Below are 25,336 nucleotides of genomic sequence, written 5' to 3' on the forward strand. Positions count from 1 at the left end.
ATAAGTCAATCAGATTAAGGAGACGAGATCGGCCCTTCACAAACACAAACTGGGTGGGGTCCGGTGTTTGAAGGTTGCCAATGTCTTTGTTTATAAGTTCCATGATAATGCATTACATGCCCTTGCAGATCAAGCTTGTCAGACTGATAGGATGGTAGTTCCCGGGATCCAAGGCGGAGCCTCCCTAGTAGAGCGGGATAACTGTAGCTGTGTGCCACTTGGTGGGCACGAAGCCTGAGGTGAGGCTATGATTAAACATGCCACTTAGGTGAGGTGCCAGTTCATTTTGTAGTTCATGTAGTACACAGCCTGGGATGTCATCTGGTCCCATGGATGCAGTATTCTTAGCTTTGGAGAGTGTAGTTTCTACCTATGTGTGGCAGTGATCATCAGAATTTGGCAATCTTTTGGTATTGAGATGGGCCCTTTAGTGGGTGAGAGGGGGGTGAAGTTGGCATTAAATCGATCTGCCAGGATATTGGCAACATCCTTAGGATCAGTATATTTAATGCCATTCTGTTGTAGCTCAGAGCAGATCTGAGCATTGCCATTTAGATTCTTGACACAACTATAGAATGCCTTGTGGTTGTCTTTGGAATCTTTGGCAATTTTATTTTCGTAAGTAGCTTTTGAGGATATTATGAGGGATCTCAGCTTCTTACTGAGGCTGGTGAGGGAGTTTTTTGCATCCTGGGTTTTTCCTCTTTTTTGCAACAGTTTCTTCCTTCTGTTGTATAGTTTGTTTATAGCAGGGGACCACCAGATTGGCTTCCTTTTTTTGGAGAAGAGCATCTTGGTTCTATTTGGGATGGCACGATTCATGCACGAGTGGATGTGCTCGTACAGTGCCTTAGTGTAGGATTCTGCAGTCGAACTTCCAGATCCTGTCTGCGTGGGTGTTGTGAAGTTTGTCACTTCTGACTTCAGTAGTTTGAAGTTGGCTTTGGAGAAGTTTTTTAAGGAGGTTTCCTTACTGGGGGGTGGGGGTGGGATGTGGATGTCAAGGGTGATTTGCTTATGGTCAGACCTAACCAATGAGGGGGTGACCACTGGTGTGGAGCACCTATCTCCCATGTTGGTAATGACCAGGTGTAGGATATTGGAGCCCCTGGTGGGACAATGGATTAGTTGATCCAGGGCATTGGAATTTATGAATTCCAAGAACCGGTGGGAAAAGGAGTTGGTACCAGAGTAGTTTTCCCAATTAATGGCAGGGTAGTTGAAGTCACCCAGTATTAGGGTGTTTGGTTGTATCTTAATATTTTCCAGTATGTTTAGAAAGGTGTAGTGAGAATCTTGGGGCATGGTAGGGGATCTGTAGCAAGCTACAATTTGGATTGCAGTCTGTTAGTTGCACCTGGAGAATTTCAGATGCAGTGTGTTGGGCAACTAGCCTGGAGGTGTGAATATCCTTGGTGAATATAGACACTCCTCCACCTTAGTCGCAACCAACTACAGCACACTAAGTCAGGGGGCACAGTGGTGCAGTGGGTAGCATTCTTGCTTCACAGCAACAGGTTCTCCGGTTCGATTCATGACCGGGGTGCCTTCTGTGCAGTCTGCATGTCATGTGTTTGTGTGGGTTTCCCCCAGGTGCTCCAGTTTTCTCCCACATTCCCAAGACATGCTGCAGGTGGATTGGACATTCTAAATTGGCCCTAGGTATGAGTGTGTGTGCTGTCAACTCGACACTGCCAAACTCTACTACCATTTATTCTGCATTTCTGTGTTTAACTGGAACGTAGTATAATGCAATGTAAGCAAATGGGGCTTTTCTCCCCAGGTCTCCACTGAAAATGAGTATTACCCAGTCAGACTTTCCCGGTAAACAAAGACAAATAAATACATAAATTTAAGATATGCTGAGAAGACCGCATGTAATCATGATTGATTCTCCTCCTGTTTACTTAAAGTGACAGATGTCAAATGTGACTGAAACACTAACAATAATGAGAACAAAAATCATTGCAACGAAATGCGCCCTTGAGGATCAAGAGCTTCAAAAGGTGTACTATTCTGTATGGTTTAACTCATGAAAATGATACTAGATTCAAAGCACATTGGTTAACTGTGGTGCACAGCTGTACTGCTGAATGAGTAACATTTTAATTGAAAGGGACTGTTTAACAAAAGAAACTAGCAGGTGAGGTCTGTGAAGTCCACGATCAACTAGTGACCAAAGTGTCCACCTAGACGACTAATAACACTTAGAAAAACATAATTCAAAACTTATAACTCTGGAAAATTATTAGATCATTGAAACAACAAAAACATTATAATGGGATATGAATAGGTATCATTCTATTAGTATATATTATACAATATATATTGCTAATTATTTTTATTTTTCCATTATATTAATATAATTCTTGCTCAAAGGTAGGATGCATTTAAATGCAATTAAAATAGAGGATGTTACCTGTACAAATAGACCAGTCACTAGTGGAGTCCCCCAGGGTGCCAAAATCAGGGACTGAAACTAAATGTCAAAAAATGCATTACCGTATCCTTACGGAAGTCATCTACCCTAGGGATTAAATGCTTTGTCCCATGCACGTGTTCCCTCAAATTATCTATGTTATGATCACAGTTATTCTCATTAAGGGTAACATATAATTATTACCTATGGGAAGGTAAAACGAATCTCTAACCAAAAAAAATAGGTTAATTTGAGCACAAAAAGGCAAACTGGCTAACCTTAAAATGGCCCATAAGGGCAGCTAGCTAGTACTTATCTATAACTGTGAACCAAACCACCTAAGAGTTCATATCTGAGACCACCATTATTTTAGTATGAAAAACAAAAGTAGCATCAGTCATTTGGCCTACATGATCTGAACCTTACTGCAAAACAAAAGAAAAAAACTGGTTTGTAAATTAACCTGCAACTTGCATACCGTACATCTACCCACCTGCACACTTACAAACTCAACAACATCTTGCCTACCCAGCTATATGACAAACTCAAATATTTGTTTGTTTACCCCTACTTATACCACAATAAGCTCCCCAAAGGGTATTTATTTACTCACCTACACCACAATAAGCTCCCCAGTAATTGCCCATCTACCCACAAACACCATACTCACCAATGGCTCTAGCTCCTTTTGGTCCACCAAGTGAAATTCTGTGACGAAGTAATAAAAATGTTTGTAACAGGTGTTCACATGAGCTTCTGCACCCATTTGGTTAATTTTGTCAAAATGGTGGATGTAAACATGCACAAAGACTCGAAAGAGGCGTGTCAAAATCTTCTTCACTATTTGTAAGAAATTCTTAGGGAATGGAGTACCTGAAAAAAAAAAACAGGAAAAGGAATTACTGAGGCATTCAAATTGTTCTGCTGTGTATTTAGAATAAAATCATGTTTCAGTTTATGTTACGAAAGACTGCATTTAAGAATTCAAGAATAAGTTGATGGCACAAGCTGAACACATCTGGAATTTAATGAAGTCCTCGACATACAGCCTGTTGTTCTACGTTTCAGCAGATGTTTGGAACAACCCTCTTCATTTTCATTATTACTGAGTCCCGAATACCAGATTTAGCACACAAATGGGGTGCCAATGGAACTATTACCTTCAAACTATCTTCATCCTTTATACTGGATTTATTTATTATCACATCTGCTTTCCTTGTAGTTGATCAGAGACACCATTTCTTTTGGAAGGGAAACCTGGAGTGTAATACCAAAATATATACACCTGTGAAACATGCGTACTTTTTGACCGACTTCATGAGATTGACACATCATACTGTGAAGTACTGCCAGTATAAATAAAGGTTACGGAACAATCATACCTACTACAAATATGTTACAGGTTGTTAGCAGCAGGTACAGGTGGACAAGCAAGATAACACGGGCAGCACTCTTTGTACATTACAGGTTCATTCAGTGTTCTGGAACCTAAACTCAGTATCTAAACAGGTCATTTGAAAGTTTGCTAATATGTAAACCCCATAACATATACCTGGTCCTAAGTACAGTTGTGTACACTTACCATAAATATAGTCAGTACATTTGGGTAATCTGCTGGCAGGTTGCCCTCAGTCGGCCTGAATTCCAAAGTCTCGGGTCCTGCGTCGGTTGCTGTCTTCTCTTCCATGACGTCAGGTCGTCAGGGGTATACAACAAGCAGCCGACGCCATTTTCTTTAGTTTTTTCTTGCCCACGATGTCAGGTGCCCCCAAAAAGGTAGCAAAATTATATAACCCGCAGTGGTGGTGCTGTGGTAGCATTGTCGCCTCACAGTCAGACGCTTTCCGGTTCGATTCTCAGCTAGAGCGTCTTCTGCGTGGAGATATGCGTGAACGGGCATACCTTCGTTGAAGGTTGCGTGTCAGGGCTGGTAACTTGACACGTAAAAATCAACTACCAATCATTAGCGGACAAGAGTTCCGCTGTGGCGACCCCTAACCGGGAAAAGCCGAAAGACACAAACAAATATATATATATATAAATATACATGCATCAGTATAAACTTGACCTTCATCTACAAGCAAATACACCACATAGGTTGTAGAAGATAGAGAAGGAAAGATAAACTTCAGAATGACAGGGGGATGGCGGGAGGGTAACCTGGACTGCAACAGTGAATACACTCGAACATCTACATTTATGGTAAGTGTACACAACTGTACTATGTTCTTCGTGTTTCACTGTTGCAGTCATTACATTTGGGTAGAATCCCAAAGCTATGGTTGGGAGGCTGGAGCTAAACAGCATTAGGTGTGGCACTGCAGTGGCAAAGCCTGCCCTGGACTTGGAGTAGAGAGGCAAATGGTAATGCCTTGTAAAGGTGTGAACAGAACTCCAAGTAGCAGCCTCTAGATTGTCTTTGGTTGGTACTTCCCTGAAAAAGGCTGCTGAGGTAGCTGCAGCTCTGGTGGAATGAGACCTAATGCCCTTGGGCACAGGTTTACCATGGTGTAAATAGCAGAAACGGATGCAGTGGCTTATCCACTTTGAAAGTGTCTGCTTTGAAATAGCCTTTCCTTCTGATCCTGCAGCATATGACACTAGTAATTACTCAGTTTTTCTTAGAGCTTTAGTCCTGCTCAAGTAGAATCTTAGCTGTCTGTGTACGTCCAAGGAATGCAGAATTCTCTCCCCCTGGTTCTGCGGATTTGGATAAAAAGTTGGCAGATGAATTGTTTGGTTAAGAGACACACTGGAAAACACCTTAGGCATAAATGTAGGGTTTGTACTCAGAGACACCATCTGGGTAAAATATGACAAAAGGCTCTACAGCCATGAGGGCCTGTAGCTCTGAAACTCTTCTTGCTGAAGTAATTGCTAGTAGCAGAGTTGTTTTCCATGATAAGAACTTTATATCAGCAGTAGCAGCTGGTTCAAATGGAGGCAGGGTGAGCTTTTCCAACACATAATCGAGGTCCCATGCAGGTAATGGTGATCTTCTAGGAGGCCTTAAATTTTTGGCTCCTCTAAGATGCTGCTTTAGTAAAGGATAATAAAAGATTGGTGGCTCTGTGTTGTAATGAGCCGAGATGGCAGAGGCATGGATTTTGATTGATGAGAAAGATAGGCCTTTGTCAAGCATCTCAGTTAAGTATTGTAATATCTGAGGAATATGTGGTTCTGTTGTATCAGTTCCTTGTGCTTGATTCCAAGCACAGAATCTCTTCCATTTGTCAGCATAAGATTTTCTAGTACTAGGCCTTCTGGCTTCCAAAATGACATCCATCACAGCTTTACTGAGAGGTGTTGTTTGTATGACTACATGATTAGCCATGCTGCCAGGTTCAGAGTATGTAGTTGATTGTGCAGGATCTGATTGTTTTGCTGGGACAGTAGTTGTGGTTTTTGAGGCAAGGTCCAAGCTGGGTATTGAGTCAAGTTCCCTAGAATTGGGTACCAGTATTGGCGGGGCCAGTCTGCGGCAATTAGTATAATCTTTGGTTTCCCTTGTCTGACTTTTAGTAGGACCCTGGGAAGAAGAGGCAGAGGAAGAAAGGTGTAAACTGATAGGTTTTTCCAACTGAAGGATAGGGCGTCCACTTTCCATGCTTGTCTATGATAAGCCCTTGTGCAGAATCACTTCAATTGATAATTTTGAGGAGAGGCAAACAGATCTATGTCTGGGCTCTCTCATTTCTCTGTTATCATGCTGAAGACTTGTGGATTTAGATTCCACTCGTGAAGATCCATAAGGTTTCTGCTTAAATGGTCTTCCAGAGTGTTTTGTTTTCCTGACAGGAATTGAGCTTGAAGATGTATTTGGTAGGTCAAAGCTGTGTCCCACAGTGCCATGGTTACCCTGCAAAGGGGGTATGAGTGTGTGCCCCCTTGCTTGTTTATATACCACATGACTGTGGTGTTGTCCGTCTTTATCAGTAGTTGTCCTGGATGAAGTAAGTCCTTGAAGGCTGTTAGGGCATTTTGAACAGCTAGCATCTCTTTCTGGTTGATATGAAGATGCATTTGTTTTGGTGTCCATAAGCCCTGAATGCATCTTCCTGCCATGTGGGCCCCCCAGGCATAATCTGATGCGTCTGATATTAAGGTTTGGCTGGCAGGGGGTAGAGTGAAGGGCAGTCCCATGTTTTGGTGACATGCCTTTGCCCACCATAGAAAGTCTTGTTGCAGGCAGGAAAAGAGAGGAATCATTGTTTCCAGACTGTGTGAATGTTGACTCCATAAACTTTTTAGGTACCATTGAAGTTTCATCATATGCAGTCTTGCATATGGAATTAGTAGGATGCAGGATGCCATGAAGCCCAGAGCCTGCAGAATTTGCCTTGCAGAAGACTGGGTTTTTGTTGCCATCAGTTTGAAGTAAGCAGTCAGTTGCCTTTGCTGGTCTGGCGTGAGGTAAGCCATCTGGGCAGTTGTATCCAAGCTTGCAGCCAGGATTGCTATCTTTTGAGAGGGTACCAGTTGTGATTTCTTTTCATTTATTGTGTACCCTAGGCATGTTAGAAGCCTTTTCACAAACGCCAGGTGTCAAAGAAGAGTGTCCTTGCTCTGCTTGAATGAGAGAGTTGTCCAAGTAAGGATATAATTATATACTTCTTTGTCTGAAAAAAGCAATTACTGGTGCCAGGCAATTTGTAAAGACCCTGGGGGCAGTATATAAGCCAAAGGGCAGTGCAGAGAATTGGTAATGCATTAAGCCAGCCTTGAATCTGAGGTATCTTCTGCACAATTGTCTTATGTGGGACATGCAGGTATGCCTCTTTTAGGTCTAAAGTCACCAGCCAAGCATTTTTGCCCAGCATGGGCAGAAGCTGCTGTAAAGTTAGCATTTTGAATTTTGGAATGTCCAGGAATGTGTTCAAAATCGATAAATCCAGTATTGGCTGCTAGGCCTTGTCCTTTCTGGGTACCAAGAACAGTCTTGAGTAAAAACCTTGTCCTTTTTCCTGTTCTGGTACTGTCTGAATGGCCCCCATATCCATGAGGGACGTAACCTGTTTCTGTGCCTATGTCCATTGATTTTTTGTCAGATCTGGCCAACCATTTGCCACTGGCAGAGTATGGAAATGGAATCTGTATCCCTGTGATACTATGTTTAGTACCCACTTGTCCTGGGTTATTAACTGCCAATTTTGAGCAAAAAGTGCTAATTTTCCCCCTATGGGTGCTGCCAAAAGATAAGTGCTTGGTGTAGGCAGAGGGAAGTCATTGGGATTGCTTTCTGTAGGTTTGTGCTTTATCTCATCCAGATTTGGAGGTGGAAGCTCCCCATTGCTTTGACCTGTATGAATCTTGTGCCTGGTATATGGAACCCTTAGGGTGTCTGGATTTGCCCCTTTGAGCTCTGTCTGACACAGGAAAGGACCAATTTTTTATAGGCTAGTGTCTACTGAATCTGGGTGGCTGCACTTGTAAGAAGTCTTTAACAGTTTGCATAGACTTAGCTTTGTCTTCTTCTTCTGCCTTAATACCAAACAGAGAATCATGCTATAAAGGTGCATCTAGCAATTTAGCTTTAATATGATCAGGCAAATTTTGTTCCTTTAACCAGGCATGCCTCCTAATCACAGATCCAGTAACTGCTACCCTGCAGGAGGCCTCTAAGGAATCAAAACCACATTGCAAAGTATGCTTTCCAACTTGTTCAGCTGCATGCAATAATTCTTGCAATTCTTTATTTTCTGCACATTCTGAAATCAACAATTTTCTGTTTCAGCAATCCCATAACATGTTGCTGGTACTTAAGCATATTAAATTGGCAGTTTAAGACCCTGATTGCCAAGGTTGCAGATGTATAAACCTTTTTTCCCCATCTGTCTAGTGCCCTTGAATCTCTGTCAGAGGGGGTAGGATTTTTTGCTGTTGAGGCCTTAACTCCCTTTGGACCCTGTGAAATAGTTTCAGGATCAGCAGGGTTTCTAAATAAAAATTTATGAGAGTCAGGGACCCTGTAATATCTGTCAGGCTTACTAGGAGCCGGAGGTAAGCAGTCAGGGGTCAAGCTTGACTCAGAAAACACATCATCCACAATGTCTAAAACAGGGGGAATGGCTAAAGGCTTGTGCTGAGGAAGAAGGAGGAAATCCCTGAGCCTCTTTTTTGATTCTGAGAAGTCTTGACTCTCCCAGTGAAATGCTCCCTCAAAGTATGCAAGGTTTCTCCAAATGAATAATCCTCAGGAGGAAATGCAGATGGAAAAGACTCCTCAGCATCAGAATCCTCATAGGGAGGTATAGATAATTCCTGATCAGAAGAGAAATCAGAAGAAATAGAAACCTGATCTGAAGATTCATAATCAGTGTCTTGCCTAGGCCTCTTATTTGGAGGGGCATGGGTACCCCTGATCAAGGTAATAAGGTCTTCAGCCATTTTGATCATCTGTTTTTTAGGCATAGAGGCCTGTGCATGTGGCTCATGCGTTGGTTTTTTAGTTTTAGAAGTTGCTTTTGTCTTTGGTTTTGCAGCTGTCATCGGTTTGATATACAAATGTTGAGGTCTGAATACACCCTCAGAAGCCGGTGCCTGCTCAGCGGCTCTGAACCCATCTGAGGGAGATACATGTGTCGGTCCAATACCTTGAGTATCTTGCGGCATGCTGGAATCCACAAGGGTGTCGGTAGAGGCCTGCGACTTGAAGGTAGCAGGTATCAGGGGCTGCGAAAGCACCTCACTGAGTACTGGCGAACCGGCAACTGGCTTAGGAGAAGCTTCGTCATCTGTTTTGGATCTCCACTGCCTTTCTCTGTCCTTTTCTTTGCGTTTTTTATGTACTCCGGTAGTCAGATTGCTATCTGATGACATTACTGGGTAGTTAAATCTGTTTCCAAAATACTTTGATGCAGAAATTTACCGATGCTTAATAGTGGGTTGGTTAAATCTAGCACAAAACCGACAGACAGGCACGTTGTGATCAGGGCCTAGGCAAGGAATACAGTATAAATTGAAATGCTTATGAGGTATTTGCTTCCCACAAGTAATACAACTATTAACTTTTTCTGACATCGGTAAAAAGCAAGAAAAAAGTTTCCCCAACAGGGTACTTAGCTTTAGTGAAGACTTCGGTTCTGAAACTCAAACTGGAATATTTCAGTAGTCGGCCGACCGGCACTTGCAAAATGCTTCTGCTTCGAGCACCGCATGGCAAGAAAGACTAAAGAAAATGGCATCGGCTGCATGTTTTATACCCCTGACAACCTGACGTCATGGAAGAGAAGACAGCAACCGACACAGGACCCGAGACATTGGAATTCAGGCCGACTGAGGGCAACCTTGCCAGCAGATTACCCAAATGTAATGACTGCAACAGTGAAACACGAAGAACATCCACTGATTTAATATGGTCTTAAAGAGTGCACTATGTTGGCATGTTGTAGATTTAATGGAAGAGAGGTCCTCAACTTTCCTGTCCTTCGATGGAAAAGGAGCTCTTTACTTGAGATCAAACCTGTTGCGAGTTTGTTGTAGGGAACTGAACAATTAATAAAGGAGCCATTCAAAGGTACAGCCATACTTTCATCTATTAAACATTTAAGTAGCAAAATTAAGTTGCCTCTTAGTAACCTGTGCCAAATAAGAACATAAAGATGTCCGAGTCTCTTCTTGTAAGGAAGACTGGACAACCCTGTAAGCTACCTCATGAATGACTTCTGAATGCATTCCAGTGCCCTTACTTTGGAACATGTTCAAAATGCAGAACAAATTGTAGAAATTAATAATTTGCCTAACAATGGTATTAAATAATGGCATAAGGACTTTTTATACCTACTGACATCACTATGTAAGATATCTCTATTTAGGCAACACCTTCTTATAATAGACTTAATATATTTATCACAGTAAAAGAAAAATCCACCAAGATCCCAAAGTCCCTGACTGAGGTCAACGTACTTAATAGAGAATCGTCTAGGGCATATTAGTAAGATGGAGTCTGTTACCCAGACTGCATTACAATATACTTCTTGGAAGAGAACTTCAAGCTCATGGCAAAGTCCAAATACAGATGGTTCTGATACACCCCTGCAACACACTGTGATCACTGATGTTGGTAACAATGTAACCAATCTTAGTATCATCAGCAAATTGGTTGATCCAGGTGTTCTGCCCATTTGGACTTTTGATCATTAGTAGACCAAAAAGCAAATGACCCAGAGCAGATCTCTTTACAACTCCTACCCTGAGAAGCTTATCACTTGAATTGTACTTTAGGCTAACTTTAAAGTTTCTACCCAAAAGTCAGTTTGCTACCTACCTGGTTACTTAAGGTCAACCTTCCATTTAATCATAAAATTCAGTATTGGATCAAAAGGGATACAATCAAAGGTTTTGGCTAAATCTAAATAAATAACATCTGCAAATCCGTAACCTAGAGAGTTAATAACATATTCATAAAAACTGATTAAATTAATTAGACAAGAGCTCCCTGACAAGAACCGAGGTTGATAAATATCAGAGCTGAAACTGAAGGTGTGCTTGAAGGAGAGGTGTAAAACTCATCCAAAACATTTGCTTAGAACACGTGGACGGCCAATTGGTCTAAAGTTGTCAACAGAGGTACTACCTTTGGTATAAGGAACCTCTTTCCAGATGTTCAGCATGACTAAAAGACCCGGCAACAAACTGTTAGTTTTTCTGTTTATATAAGTTCAGTAGGGCCAGATGTACACTTCAGCTTAATGTTTTTTTAAGATTTAACTGATGGATTCAGCTGTAATTACAGGACAGTACCAGAAATGTTATAGGTTTGCAGGACTTACTAGACTAGATATCTTGGAGGATCATAGGAAGTTACTAGGCTAATGGCCCTAGGGCCCTTACAAGCCTAGCCAAGTTCTTACCCTTATTGCTACGATCAGCACTTATTGCCTCTGTCCAAGAGGGATACAGGTGGAACCCCTGGGGTGAATTTATGGTCACCCATTCAATCATCCAGCTTGCATTTGAAGAGGGCTAATGAGGTGCTATGTTTAACATTATGTTTAACATGAAGTGGAAGTCTGTTCCAAAAGTGTGCTAACCTCTGGGAGACAAATCTGTCGTCTCTCCAGCAGGTTTTATTAATGCCACATACCAGGTTAAGGTCTTTAGAGCAAGTAATCAGTGTACCATTTGACTTTCAGATATGAAGCATTTCCAATAATGCAGGGTCAGAGATTGCCTTATATGCACGGCAAAGATCACCTCTGAGTAGTCTGTATGAAAAAGAATAAAGAGAGAGTTATTTCAGATGATCCCCATAGGACAGATGGTGAAGACCTTGAATTTTCTTTGTGAGGAACCTTTGTGGTCTCTCCAATTGCTGCGGGTGCATAGAAAGGTACATACCAAAAGGGGCATTGTACTCAATTATTTGCCTGATGAGGGAAGAGCACAGGGAGGTTATAACTTCTTTTGTCTGGGGCAATGCCCATACTTATGAGATGAGCAATATAGAATGCGCTTCTTACTGCTGTGGAGACAGGGTGGTCAAAGGTAAGGTTACTGTGAACCTGTGTGCTCAGGTCTCTCACCACTGTGTGTGTACTTAAGATGTTGCTATTGATGTGGTAGTTAGCAGGAACATCACTTTTACTGAAAGGAATGAGAATACATTTTTTTTGCACTGAGTTTAAGGCCTTGACTTTGGCACCAGTGATTTGTTTGTGTAAGACCCTCTTGTAGGATGTTGACATCACTTGGAGATTCTATGACCACTCCCAGTGTGCATTCATCAGCAAACTTTGTAAGCCACAAACCTTGTTTTTGACTGTTCTTCGGAGAAATAGATTCCAAACACTAGAGGTCCCAGGACTGATCCCGGTGTAACACCACTAATTACAGGCCTGCTATTCGAGGTGGATTCCCCTATTTTGACTATACGAGTTCCATCAGTGAGTCAAGTTAGTGACCCATCTAACAATATAAGGGATGATGACTAATTGGGTGAGATTGTCATTGATGCCAGAGTAGGGGATAGTGTCAAATGCCTTGGCTAAGTCCAGGTAGGCTGTACTCACAGATTTCCCTTTGTTCAGTGTCTTGGTGACTGTCTCAAAGAAGTCCACCAGGTTTAACAGGCATAATCTCCCTTTGATAAATCCAAACTGAGTAGGGTCACGTGTTTGCATATTACCTATATCTTTGTTGATAAGGTCCATGATGATTCATTCCATGGCCTTGCAGATGAGGCTAGTCAAGCTAATAGTGTTCCTGGGGATAGTAGAAGCACCACCTTTGTGCAAGGGAATAATAGTGGTTGTTTTCCATTCAGATGGTATGAAGCCAGTACTTAAACTAGGAGTACCCAATAGTGTTGCTAATTCATGTTGGAACCATGTAAGACGCAGTCTGGGATGTTATCAGGTCCCCTAGATGCTGTGTTTTTGGCCTTAGAGAGGGTATACACAACTTGCTCTTTAGATATACAAGGTAGGGATGTTATGAGGTACGTGTGGCGGGGACAGGGGAGTGAAGTTTTCACAGAACCTGTCAGCCAGCAGGTTAGCAATATATGTGGCATCATTAACTACCAGGTCAGCACAAATCTGGGCCTTTCCTTTTAGATTAAGGATGTAACTATAAAATGCCTTGTGATTGCCCTTTGTTTAGGGAGCTAACTTGGACTCGTAGTTTGCTTTGGAGGACTTCACAAGAAGTCTGATTTGCTTGTTTAAGCTGAGGAGGGAGTGTTTCCAGTTTGGGGCTTGCTCCCTCTTACTTTTAGGCAGCAATTTCTTCCTCTTATTGTAAAGCCTGTTAATGGCAGTTGTCCACCAGGCAGGTTTGCTCTTCCTTGAAGAGTTTGTTTTCATCCCATCAGGTATGGCTGCGTCAATGCAGTTATACAGGCATTTGTATAAAGCTTTGGTTTAGAGCTCAGCATAGTTGCCAGTTCCATCTGAGGGAGGAGGTGCAGTGAAGCTATTTATACCATGCTGTAAGAGGTTTTATAATCTGCTTTGGAGAAGTTTTTTAGTTTAGTTGCTGTTGGGGTGGGGTTAGATGTGATAGTTGCTTCAAATGAGACGGATTTGTAGTCAGAAATCACTAGGGAGAACCTCACAGTGGGGGTGCTATAGTGGTCCCCCATATAGGTGAGCACCAGATCCAGGATGTTGTCACCCCTTGTGGGGTTGTCAACCAGCTGGTCCAGGGCATTGGAGTTAAAGTCGAGGAACCTTTGGGCAAATGAGTTTGAGCACAACTAATTTACCCAGTCAATGGATGGGTAGTTAAAGCCACCCAAATCCAAACACTGGATGCATCTTGATAGAATCAAGTAGATCCAAACAGGCACAGTGGGTGTACTGATTCATGGAGGGGGTCCTGTAGCTGGCAATGACTTGAATAGGTGTCCTACTAACAGTTAACTGCACTTGAAGTTTTTCCAGGGAGTCATAATGTTTAACTCATCTGGAGGTGGATTTCTCTTTAAATGACTATTGATACACCACCTCCTTTAGCTTTCACACCTTCAGTTTGAGGTCTGAACGTGTGGAAGGAGGTGTAACCCGGTATGGCTGGGGTGCTCTGCACAGCCTTGAACCAGGTCTCCATGACTGCACAAATGTCTGCGTCTTCCAAGGTGAGGACAGCTTCAAGTGAGCGCAGTTTTGTTCTGAGACTCCTAGTGTTTAACAGAATAACCTTGAGGTTGTTTTTAATAACCTTGAGGTTGTTTTTAGATGGAGTTTTTACACTGGAAATTTTGTTCTTGAGGCACTGCCGCAAAAAGCCACTATGGGGGTGGCAAGAGCCTTAGCTAGTAGCCAAAATCCCATGGGTGACAGATGACCATCTCTGGCAAAGCATTGAGGTCTACCGATCATGTCACCCTTAGAATGACACCAGTAGCTAAGCCAATTATTGAAGTCAATCATTTTCCGTTTGTATTGAGGCAGCATCCTAGGTGAAGGTAAAATGCTGCTTAAGGCTAGGGACATACCTGCCTGAGAGACACAGCCCAAGAGCTCAGGCATGTGTCTTTTCATATAGTCCAGAGAGGTACATCTCAAGTCATTCACACCAACATGGACTATGACAGACAGTCATAACAGTACCTTTTGTTGAGAGACTTGAATACATGTGTGATATGGACAGACAGCTGACCGTGACTTTTTCGGTATCCAGCCTGGTGAGAGGGACATCAGTGTCTCTCACAATGGAATCACCTATGACTAATACATTTGATTTTGTGTTTTGCCTTAAGGGTTTGACCGGTAAAATGAGCTATTATGTGTAATGTGTTCTGCAGAGAAAGTAATATGTGTAGGGTGTTTGTGTTTGGGAAGTGTCTGGTATTTAGGTACGTTTCTGGTGAGGACCTCTGCATATGTAGGTATGTGTGATGTGGGTTTGGTTAAAGTAGGAGATGAGGTGTGCATGCTGGCTTGTATGTACTGACTGAAGTGTGAGAGAGCATGGATTCAAGGTTCTTAACATAGTTGCACCTCTCACACATTGTATTTGTGTGTACTGGGAGTAGGGGGTTGTCGGTGAACATGAGACAGTTGCTACACTGCCTCAGGATGCCCATGTCGACCAAGCTGGCTGAAGAAACTGTGGGACATTGCGTGTCCATAGTGATAGGTAAATTTATATGATCAGGAAAAGAGGTCACACTTAGGAGTGGCTAGTGGGTGAGAGGTGTGTTGGTACCTCTGAGGCTAGGCTTAGTGTTCCACCTGACAGTAGAGCAAGGCTGCGAGAAACCTCTGCAGGACCAAAAGCAAAGTGCTAAGGGAAAATTTAACAAACAAAACATTTGCGTCTGTAACCACCACAACGTGGCATTGCATGATGGAGTGGTACAAGCAAACAAGTGCAAATCCAGGGCTTAAATAACACAAGAAAATACCCTTTTTAACTCAAACTAACCAATAAGAATGCTCTCTCTGAGCTCTAGTCCAATCACCCTCGATTAGATGGGACCCAGACAGCACTCTCCTCACACAAGGATGCAGAAGGGCCTTCACCAATAAAGGGGGCTTGAAGTTGATGCTCAGATGTTACAAAATAGACCCAGAAATAGCAAACTTGGAAATGGGCAGTGCTACAGCTGAACTAGTACAGTGTACAGTAAAATGTGACCAAAAAATTGTTCAGACAATTCAAACAGGCAGGATCTAAAGAAGCCTAACCTTACATTCCCATAGTTATTTTTTGCAGTTACATTTTTGCATAAGAATAACCCAAAGACAGGTTGAACAAAAATATATTGGGACATTTGCATGTTTTCCCTATCCATGAGGGCGCCGCTCTAGCTGGGGCACATTTCCAGTAAACTGGATTGTGTAAATAGACTAGGATGGGGACACTAGGTGGTGTTGGGGGGGGGTCTGCTGTGGAACCCTTTTGCCTAGGGCACCATTTGACCTAAGGCCAACCTTGATTCATACCAACACAGTGTTGGCTCTTTCTTATGGGTTTATGGACTCTTACTAAGCTTGCAGGCAAAGGAAACCATTGTGAAGCTCAGCCACAATACCCAATAGTGTTGGAAGACTAACAACGTGTTCCATTAAGTAGACATTCTTCACATATCCTTCCAAATTTGTAAGCTTTCTGTTAAGGATATGGTCACATAATTCTATAGTATCCATTGGTGACATCACCATAGGGACAGCATGAGAGTGTATCCCCATACTTCAAACAATGGGGCCTCTTTTAAAGTGCATTTATGCTTTCCCTACACTGACATCAAATGGGTACACTTCACTGAACTTTAGGCCATGTCACATTTGGAAAATAGGACTTCAAAAGTTATGGCCACATATAACAGAAATGATGCCACTGCACATGTGCTATGTACAAATGTACACCAAACCACTTAAAAGTTTTAATCTTAATGTTACTCATAAAAGTGCTCTAAAAGCTAGTTATGTGGCCTTATGACTAGTGAAGGTTGGAATAAGCTGTACTGATGACTGCCTTCCAGACACACTGTCATTTAGTAAGAGCAGTCTTTCTATTTTTCATGCACCTCGTGAAGACCTGGGTAACAGGAAGGCTGGTGTACCCTGCAGTAATAACAATTAAGTGGCCAGGAAGAGCACAGTCATATCAAGGAGGGCTCCACCCGATTCTATGTACAAACAATGAGGGTCAGCATGACTAATGAGGGGAATGAATAACCTTAGGTGAAGGAAGAAGTGGACTCCCACTATGGATTATGGGCCAGAGAAGGAAGATGGGGGTTGTGGAGGTATTTAGTGCCACAGCAAAGTCGGCAAGAGGGCCACACAATGAAATAGAAGGCAAAAGCAGTGAGACAAGATCTGAAAAAGAAACCTTCTTCCCAAAAGTGACATGAAAGGAATAGCAGACACAAGTCCAAGGTGTTTATCTTAATAGAGATAAAGCGCCAAAAAGTACCCCTGTCAAAGGGATGCAGGAAAATGGTGGAAGGAGGGGTACAGGGGCAGAGTGCCTTTAAAGACTGCTTTTACACAAAAGCTGTCATTATGGATTAGCCAAAGTGACCGTGGAGAGGAGGAAGAGGTGGAAGAATTCAGCAAAAATATAGAGGAGGGGGCCATGAAGTACCATGAGTATGGAGGGGGGAGAATGAGTATGATCAGGCTCGAACCCAGGCAGATGGTGACATACCATGACCAACAGATAGCTCGTAAGATCAGGGTCAAACCCAGGCATATGGTGGGGATACCGTCAACCAACAGATGGCTGATAGGAAGCATGCCAAGCTCAGACTCTGCAAGGTGAGATGGACAAGGGATACCACCAACCAACAGATGGCTGATAGGAAGCATGCCAAGCTCAGACTCTGCAAGGTGAGATGGACAGGGGATACCACCAACCAACAGATGGCTGATAAGCATGCCAAGCTCAGACTCTGCAAGGTGAGATGGACAGGGGATACCACCAACCAACAGATGGCTGATAGGAAGCATGCCAAGCTCAGACTCTGCAAGGTGAGATGGACAGGGGATACCACCAACCAACAGATGGCTGATAGGAAGCATGCCAAGCTCAGACTCTGCAAGGTGAGATGGACAGGGGATACCACCAACCAACAGATGGCTGATAGGAAGCATGCCAAGCTCAGACTCTGCAAGGTGAGATGGACAGGGGATACCACCAACCAACAGATGGCTGATAAGCATGCCAAGCTCAGACTGCAAAGTGATACAGACATTGAAGACGAGACCACTAAGTGAAGGACCCTAAGCAGGGAGCGTCGGACCCAGGACAAATGGAACTTAGTATGTTTTATCTTTTTTTCTTTGCTTGTCCTCCAGGTTAGAATCAAAAGGGAAAAAAATCTACAAAACAGAAAAAATAAGTTATCAAGGAGGATAAAATGAAACAGTCATGAGGATGTAGGTGAAGAATATGCATAAGGATGAGGAATAAGAACAGGTTATGACAAGCTGCAAGTCTTTGGAATGAGGTTAGACTTTCAGTTTATTTAAGAAGGGAAAGTGGCAGGAGCTTCAGTAGGGACACAGCAGCAAGATATGGCCAAAGCTTGTTGCTTTATGAACAGAGTTGTGGAAACGTTATGAAGTGATGTGACTTGCACTCACAAAACCATTTAACAACTGTTACAGACGGAATGAACAAGGCTTGGTGAGGGTGACTGATAGTCACATGTACAGACAATGCATGATGCGTTACAGGGGGAATGAGCAAGGCTTGGTGAGGGTGACTGATAAGCCACATGATACAGACAACGCATGATGCGTTACAGGGGGAATGAGCAAGGCTTGGCGAGAGGAACTGATGGTCACATGATACGGACAGCATACAATGAGTTACTAAGGTAATGAGCAAGGCTTGGTGAGGATGAATGATGCTCACAGGCTGCAGACAACATAAGATGTATATAACACAGGGAGCCTTGTTTATGAAATCAGAAATATTTATATATATAAATGTTGTGTTTAGGGGGTTCTCATCACCCATTTACAAGCTGGCGAGTAAAATATAGATTCAGACTGGATCAATATAATCCTTGATTTAGAATAGTACGCATACACCATATGAAGCATGTGGATAAATACTATACATCTTTGACAATGTTATATATTTAAATGGTATACTGTACTGGTAATGATATGGTTTAAGACTCGACCCAAGTGGCAGCAAGTTATATAGGTGAAGAATGGGGCTTAAATTGGCATACAGGGGTTGAGGACATGCTTAATACAACTTCTACAGATCAAGGTAACTGTAGGTTATATCTACATCATTGTAGGGTAGACTAATGCAGTCACTGTATTGGCAATACGTAGATACATATAGTATAACTACAACGTATATATCACATGTTAAATTATACACTATCAGTTAAGACAGGATTCCGGGATCTATCCCACGTCTCTTACAACTCCGGAAGGTTGGAATGCAACGCTGCGGGAATCAAAAGCTTATTACAGGGGACATTTACGTCAAGGGGGCTTATTAAGACAAGGGCAGCTAAAGGAGTTGGAAGCAGGAGAAAATACAATGCTCAGGAAGCAACAGCCAAGTGGCTATTAAAAGCGGAAACGACGAGTACGGACTCTGACCGGATGAAGGGGAGCATTATTGTGCTAGTGTGGTACCCGTGGGGTTCACTTCCTGATGATAAAGTAGGGGAGGGGATAGGGGGTGTTGGAATGTCAACGGAGGCAAATAACCAAATACAGTGAAAGCATACTTTGAATCAAGTCAAGAGGAAAGACCAGATCAGTTACCACTAACTCAAACTATAATATCCTACCCTGATAAATACCAACAATAAAATCCATGCTACAACAGTACCACCTTACCATGGATTTAACTCCTACATCACTCTCACTATAGTCAGTTACCACTAGCTCATACTCTAATATCCTACCCTGATAAGTATCAACAATAAAAACCCTGCTACAACAGTACCACCCTACCATGTACTGAACTCCTACATCACTCTCACTATAGTCAGTTACCACTAGCTCATACTCTAATATCCTACCCTGATAAGTACCAACAATAAAAGCCATGCTACAACAGTACCACCTTACCATGGACTGAACTGCTACATCACTCTCACTATAGTCAGTTACCGCTAGCTCATACTCTAATATCCTACCCTGATAAGTACCAACAATAAAAGCCCTGCTACAACAGTACCACCTTTCCATGGACTGAACTCCTACATCACTCTCACTATAGTCAGTTACCACTAGCTCATACTATAATATCCTACCCTGATAAGTACCAACAATAAAAGCCATGCTACAACAGTACCACCTTACCATGGACTGAACTCCTACATCACTCTCACTATAGTCAGTTACCACTAGCTCATACTCTAATATCCTACCCTGATAAGTACCAACAATAAAAGCCATGCTACAACAGTACTACCTTACCATGGACTGAACTGCTACATCACTCTCACTATAGTCAGTTACCACTAGCTCATACTCTAATATCCTACCCTGATAAGTACCAACAATAAAAGCCCTGCTACAACAGTACCACCTTTCCATGGACTGAACTCCGACATCACTCTCACTATAGTCAGTTACCACTAGCTCATACTATAATATCCTACCCTGATAAGTACCAACAATAAAAGCCATGCTACAATAGTACCACCTTACCATGGATTTAACTCCTACATCACTCTCACTATAGTCAGTTACCGCTAGCTCATACTATAATATCCTACCCTGATAAGTATCCAACAATAAAAGCCATGCTACAACAGTACCACCTTACCATGGACTGAACTCCTACGTCACTCTCACTAATAGTCCTTTACCACTAGCTCATACTATAATATCCTACCCTGATAAGTACCAACAATAAAAGCCCTGCTACAACAGTACCACCTTACCATGGACTGAACTCTTACATCACTCTCACTATAGTCAGTTACCACTAGCTCATACTATAATATCCTACCCTGATAAGTACCAACAATAAAAGCCACGCTACAATAGTACCACCTTACCATGGACTGAACTCCTACATCACTCTCACTATTCTCACTATAGGCAGTTACCACTAGCTCATACTATAATATCCTACCCTGATAAGTATCCAACAATAAACGTCATGCTACAACAGTACCACCTTACCATGGACTGAACTCCTACATGACTCTCACTATAGTCAGTTACCACTAGCTCATACTATAATATCCTACCCTGATAAGTGCCAACAATAAAAGCCATGCTGCAACAGAACCACCTTACCATGGACTGAACTGCTACATCACTCTCACTATAGTCAGTTACCACTAGCTCATACTATAATATCCTACCCTGATAAGTACCAACAATAAAAGCCATGCTACAACAGTACCACCTTACCATGGACTGAACACCTACATCACTCTCACTATAGTCAGTTACCTCTAGCTCATACTATAATATCCTACCCCGATAAGTACCAACAATAAAAGCCATGCTACAACAGTACCACCTTACCATGGGCTGAACTCCTACATCACTCTCACTATAGTCAGTTACCGCTAGCTCATAATCCAATATCCTACCCTGATAAGTACCAACAATAAAAACCATGCTACAACAGATCCACCTTACCATGGACTGAACTCCTACATCACTCTCACTATAGTCAGTTACCACTAGCTCATACTCTAAAATTCTACCCTGATAAGTATCCAACAATAAAAGCCCTGCTACAACAGTACCATCCTACCATGTACTGAACTCCTACATCACTCTCACTATAGTCAGTTACCACTAGCTCATACTATAATATCCTACCCTGATAAGTATCCAACAATAAAAGCCCTGCTACAACAGTATCATCCTACCATGTACTGAACTCATACATCACTCTCACTATAGTCAGTTAACACTAGCTCATACTATAATATCCTACCCTGATAAGTACCAACAGTAAAAGCCATGCTACAACAGTACCATCCTACCATGTACTGAACTCCTACATCACTCTCACTATAGTCAGTTACCACTAGTTCATACTATAATATCCTACCCTGATAAGTATCCAACAATAAAAGCCATGCTACAACAGTACCACCTTACCATGTACTGAACTCCTACATCACTCTCACTACAGTCAGTTACCACTAGCTCATACTCTAATATCCTACCCTGATAAGTACCAACAATAAAATCCATGCTACAGCAGTACCACCTTACCATGGGCTGAACTCCTACATCACTCTCACTATAGTCAGTTACCACTAGCTCATACTATAATATCCTACCCTGATAAGTACCAACAATAAAAGCCATGCTACAACAGTAGCACCTTACCATGGACTGAACTCCTACATCACTCTCACTATAGTCAGTTACCACTAGCTCATACTCTAATATCCTACCCTAAGTATCCAACAATAAAAGCCACGCTACAACAGAACCACCTTACCATGGACTGAACTCCTACATCACTCTCACTATAGTCATTTACCACTAGCTCGTACTATAATATCCTATCCTGATAAGTACCATTAATAAAAGCCATGCTACAACAGTACCACCTTACCATGGACTGAACTGCTACATCACTCTCACTATAGTCAGTTACCACTAGCTCATACTATAATATCCTACCCTGATAAGTACCAACAATAAAAGCCCTGCAACAACAGTACCACCTTACCATGGACTGAACTGCTACATCACTCTCACTATAGTCAGTTACCACTAGCTCATACTATAATATCATACCCTAAGTATCCAACAATAAAAGCCACGCTACAACAGTACCACCTTACCAAAGCTCCTCGCTCTAAAGATCTTCCAAATGCTGAGCATGATAACCCCCTCCTTAAAGTCGAGATCATCTCAGCCATTTGTTGTTCACATCTCTTTACTAGTATTTAATCTACTGACAATGGCATCATTTAAAACCTAGTGAATATGAAGCACTTTTGAAGCTTCAGAGCAGTAATGAAATCGTAATTAAGCAAGCTGATAAGGGTGGGAGCCACAGTAATTTTGAATAGGGCTGACTATGAAACAACAATGAAAGAATGTTTAAGCGACATTTCTACGTTTAAAGAAATTAGAATGAGCGACATTAAAAAATGTATTTCTAATGTGAACCTTGTTTATAAATTGCAGATGAATAGTGAGATTTCTTTAGATATGTTTAATTATTTTTGTCTTCCATGTCCCAGTACTCCTGTCATCTATGGCCTTACCAAAATAGATAAATGTCTTGAAAAATCTCCTATGAAGCCGATTGTATCTGAAGGTGGCGGGTCACCGAGTCCATCTCAATGTACCCCCAGCATGTTTTAAGTAAGTTTCTCCCCAAGTTAAAAAGTTACATTAAGGACACTAATGATTTTTTACACTACCTTCATGAATGGTATACAGTAAACTGTGAACCGAGTTATATCTTTGTTACAATGGATATAAAATCACTTTTTACAGTTATTCTTAATTTTGGCATTGATAGCATAAGGCAGTTTCTATGCATACATAGAAAGATGTCAGGAAGGGAAACAAACTGTTTGTGAGCTGTTAGAATTGGTTTTGATCAACAACATATTCATGTTTCAGAATATTTTTCATCAACAAGCAGGAGTAGCTATGGGTACTCCCCTGGCTATTACGTATGCGAATATCATGTTTGGGCAATGGGAGGAGCAATTCATTTACACAGGTCCATTGCAATTTGTAGAGAACATTTTGTTTTATAAGCGTTTTGTGGATGACTTTTTTTTTAATTTGAAAAGGGGACATAGGCGAACTTGACGTTTTTAACTATCTTAAAAATAGTACTAACTTTCTTGAGTTTACTATTTCTCATTCTGACAATGTAATGAATTAATCAGACGTTAGAACAGAGAGGGAAGAGAATGGCATTACTATGTCTATTTATAAAAAGGAAGTGCATGCAAACACGTGCACACACAGGACTGGTGTGCATGCAAACAAGGGCACACACAGGACTGGTGTGCATACAAACAAGTGCACACACCAGGACTGGCGTGCATGCAAACAAGTGCACACACAGGACTGGCGTGCATGCAAACAAGTGCACACACAGGACTAGTATGCATGCAAACTAGTACACACACAGGACTAGTATGCATGCAAACATGTACACACACAGGACTAGTATGCATGCAAACAAGTACACACTCAGGACTAGTGTGCAAACAAGTAGACACACAGGACTAGTGTGCAAACAAGTAGACACACAGGACTAGTGTGCAAACAAGTACACACACAGGACTAGTATGCAAACAAGTACACACACAGGACTAGTATGCAAACAAGTACACACACAGGACTAGTATGCATGCTGACCATGTTTTTAAGAGGGTATTAAAGAGTCAGCTATTGCAGGTCAGTAGATTAAATACTAGTAAAGAGAGAGATGAACAACAAATGGGTGAGATGATCTCGGACTTTAAGGAGGGGTTTTATCATGCTGAGCATTTGGAAGATCTGAAAATAGAAATATTGAATAAGAGAGACAATATAGCTAAACCCTACATATCTAATAATAGTTCTGTTCATAACAGTAATGTTACTAGAAAGAAATATGAGCATTAACACTATACGACAATGTCTAAAAGGAGGACAAAATATGTTAAAAATATTATTTCTAGAAATTATAGAGTCTACTGTCCTCAGTCCAAGATATTAGGAATATTATTGGTGATAAACCTAATTTTTTTTCTGTAGAAACTGTTAACAGTTTGATGAAACACCTGTGTTATAAAAACTTACAGTTGAATTAGAATAGACCAATTAATAGAGTAGGGATGTTTCCATGCCATAACTGCTCATGCCATTCTGATACACTGATAATGAATTTATACACCCCCTAACCAGGAAAAAATGCATGTTTAAAGCACTGGCTACATGCAATACTAGAAATATTATCTACCTTGCTACCTGTGTGGAATGTACTGCATTTTATGTAGGCAAGTCCACATGTAGGTTGAAGAATAGAATTATTGAGCATAAATCAGACATCAGGAGGAAGGTGAACACAAATGCACTAGCATAACCATCTTGAGGATGCTAGGTCTAAGCATAGATTTAAATTTCGTGTTATGAATGTTGTAGATCCAAAGATTAGACTCAAGAGATGAGCGAGCATGAATGAATAACACTACTTCAGGCAGATGAGCGAGCATGAATGAAAATCACTACTTCAGGCAGATGTTAAACCTGGAGTTAATGCTACTACAAGTCTTGAACCAGTACTGAAAAAGCAACAAATAGTTAAAAAAAATCTAAAAATGTTTATTTTCTTATATCTGTACACATATTTTGTATTTTTTATGTTATATTATGTATTCTTTATGTTATATATTGATACTCTAGATTTTTAACGCTATACCTTTAAGAAGAAATTGTTACTTTAATGAGCCGTGCCATGTGATTTTATACTGATTGTATTTAAATGAGGCTGAAAAATCTCTCTTTATACACCGACGAAGGACGCAAGTCCGAAAGCTTTGTGAACTTGTGATTTGGATTTATTAAAGTCTGTTTGGATTTTATTTCTGTGTCAGGTGTTTCCTTTCACTGGACTTTTGCTTCTGTTTGGTCTTTTGGCTGTCTCAATGAAGGTGCACCTCAGTGTTGTTGGTCCTTTCTACTGCTTTGTTGTTTAGAAAATGAAATCTTGGATTATTTTATTAGCTATGAATTAACTATGATACTTAACCTGGGCTGCATCTGAAATTGGTCAGCTATGATCAGAACACTACATGCATATGTACCTAAATAAATTAACAGGGCAAGCAAAAATACATACATAAATAAACAGGGAAAGCAAGTAGGCTAGAAAGGATAAAGGTGGATGAAGAAACTATATATGAAGTAGAGGCAGCACGCATACAAGAGAGGAGGGATGTCAGATCATCCATTAATGATGCTAAGGAAGGGTACGGAAAGATTAGAGAGGTGGAACTGGAAATGGAATTTAGCCTGTGGATAGGAGTGAAGAAGGGACAGTGGC

At 41.5% G+C, this 25,336-nt stretch overlaps 1 protein-coding gene across 3 annotated transcripts in view; it reads right to left on the minus strand.

The window, feature by feature from the left end:
• MOB3A (MOB kinase activator 3A) overlaps positions 1-25,336 on the minus strand; it is a 308,074-nt gene that overhangs the window by 117,780 nt on the left and 164,958 nt on the right. For all 3 annotated transcript variants that reach the window (XM_044055495.1, XM_044055493.1, XM_044055494.1), the window contains exon 3: positions 3,090-3,292. In XM_044055495.1, the coding sequence (XP_043911430.1) occupies positions 3,090-3,292 (203 nt within the window). The remainder of the gene's footprint in view (positions 1-3,089; positions 3,293-25,336) is intronic.

Source organism: Protopterus annectens, chromosome 13.part0 (assembly GCF_019279795.1).
Source record: "Protopterus annectens isolate FY-2018-M chromosome 13.part0, PAN1.0, whole genome shotgun sequence".
Lineage (NCBI taxonomy): Eukaryota > Metazoa > Chordata > Ceratodontiformes > Protopteridae > Protopterus > Protopterus annectens.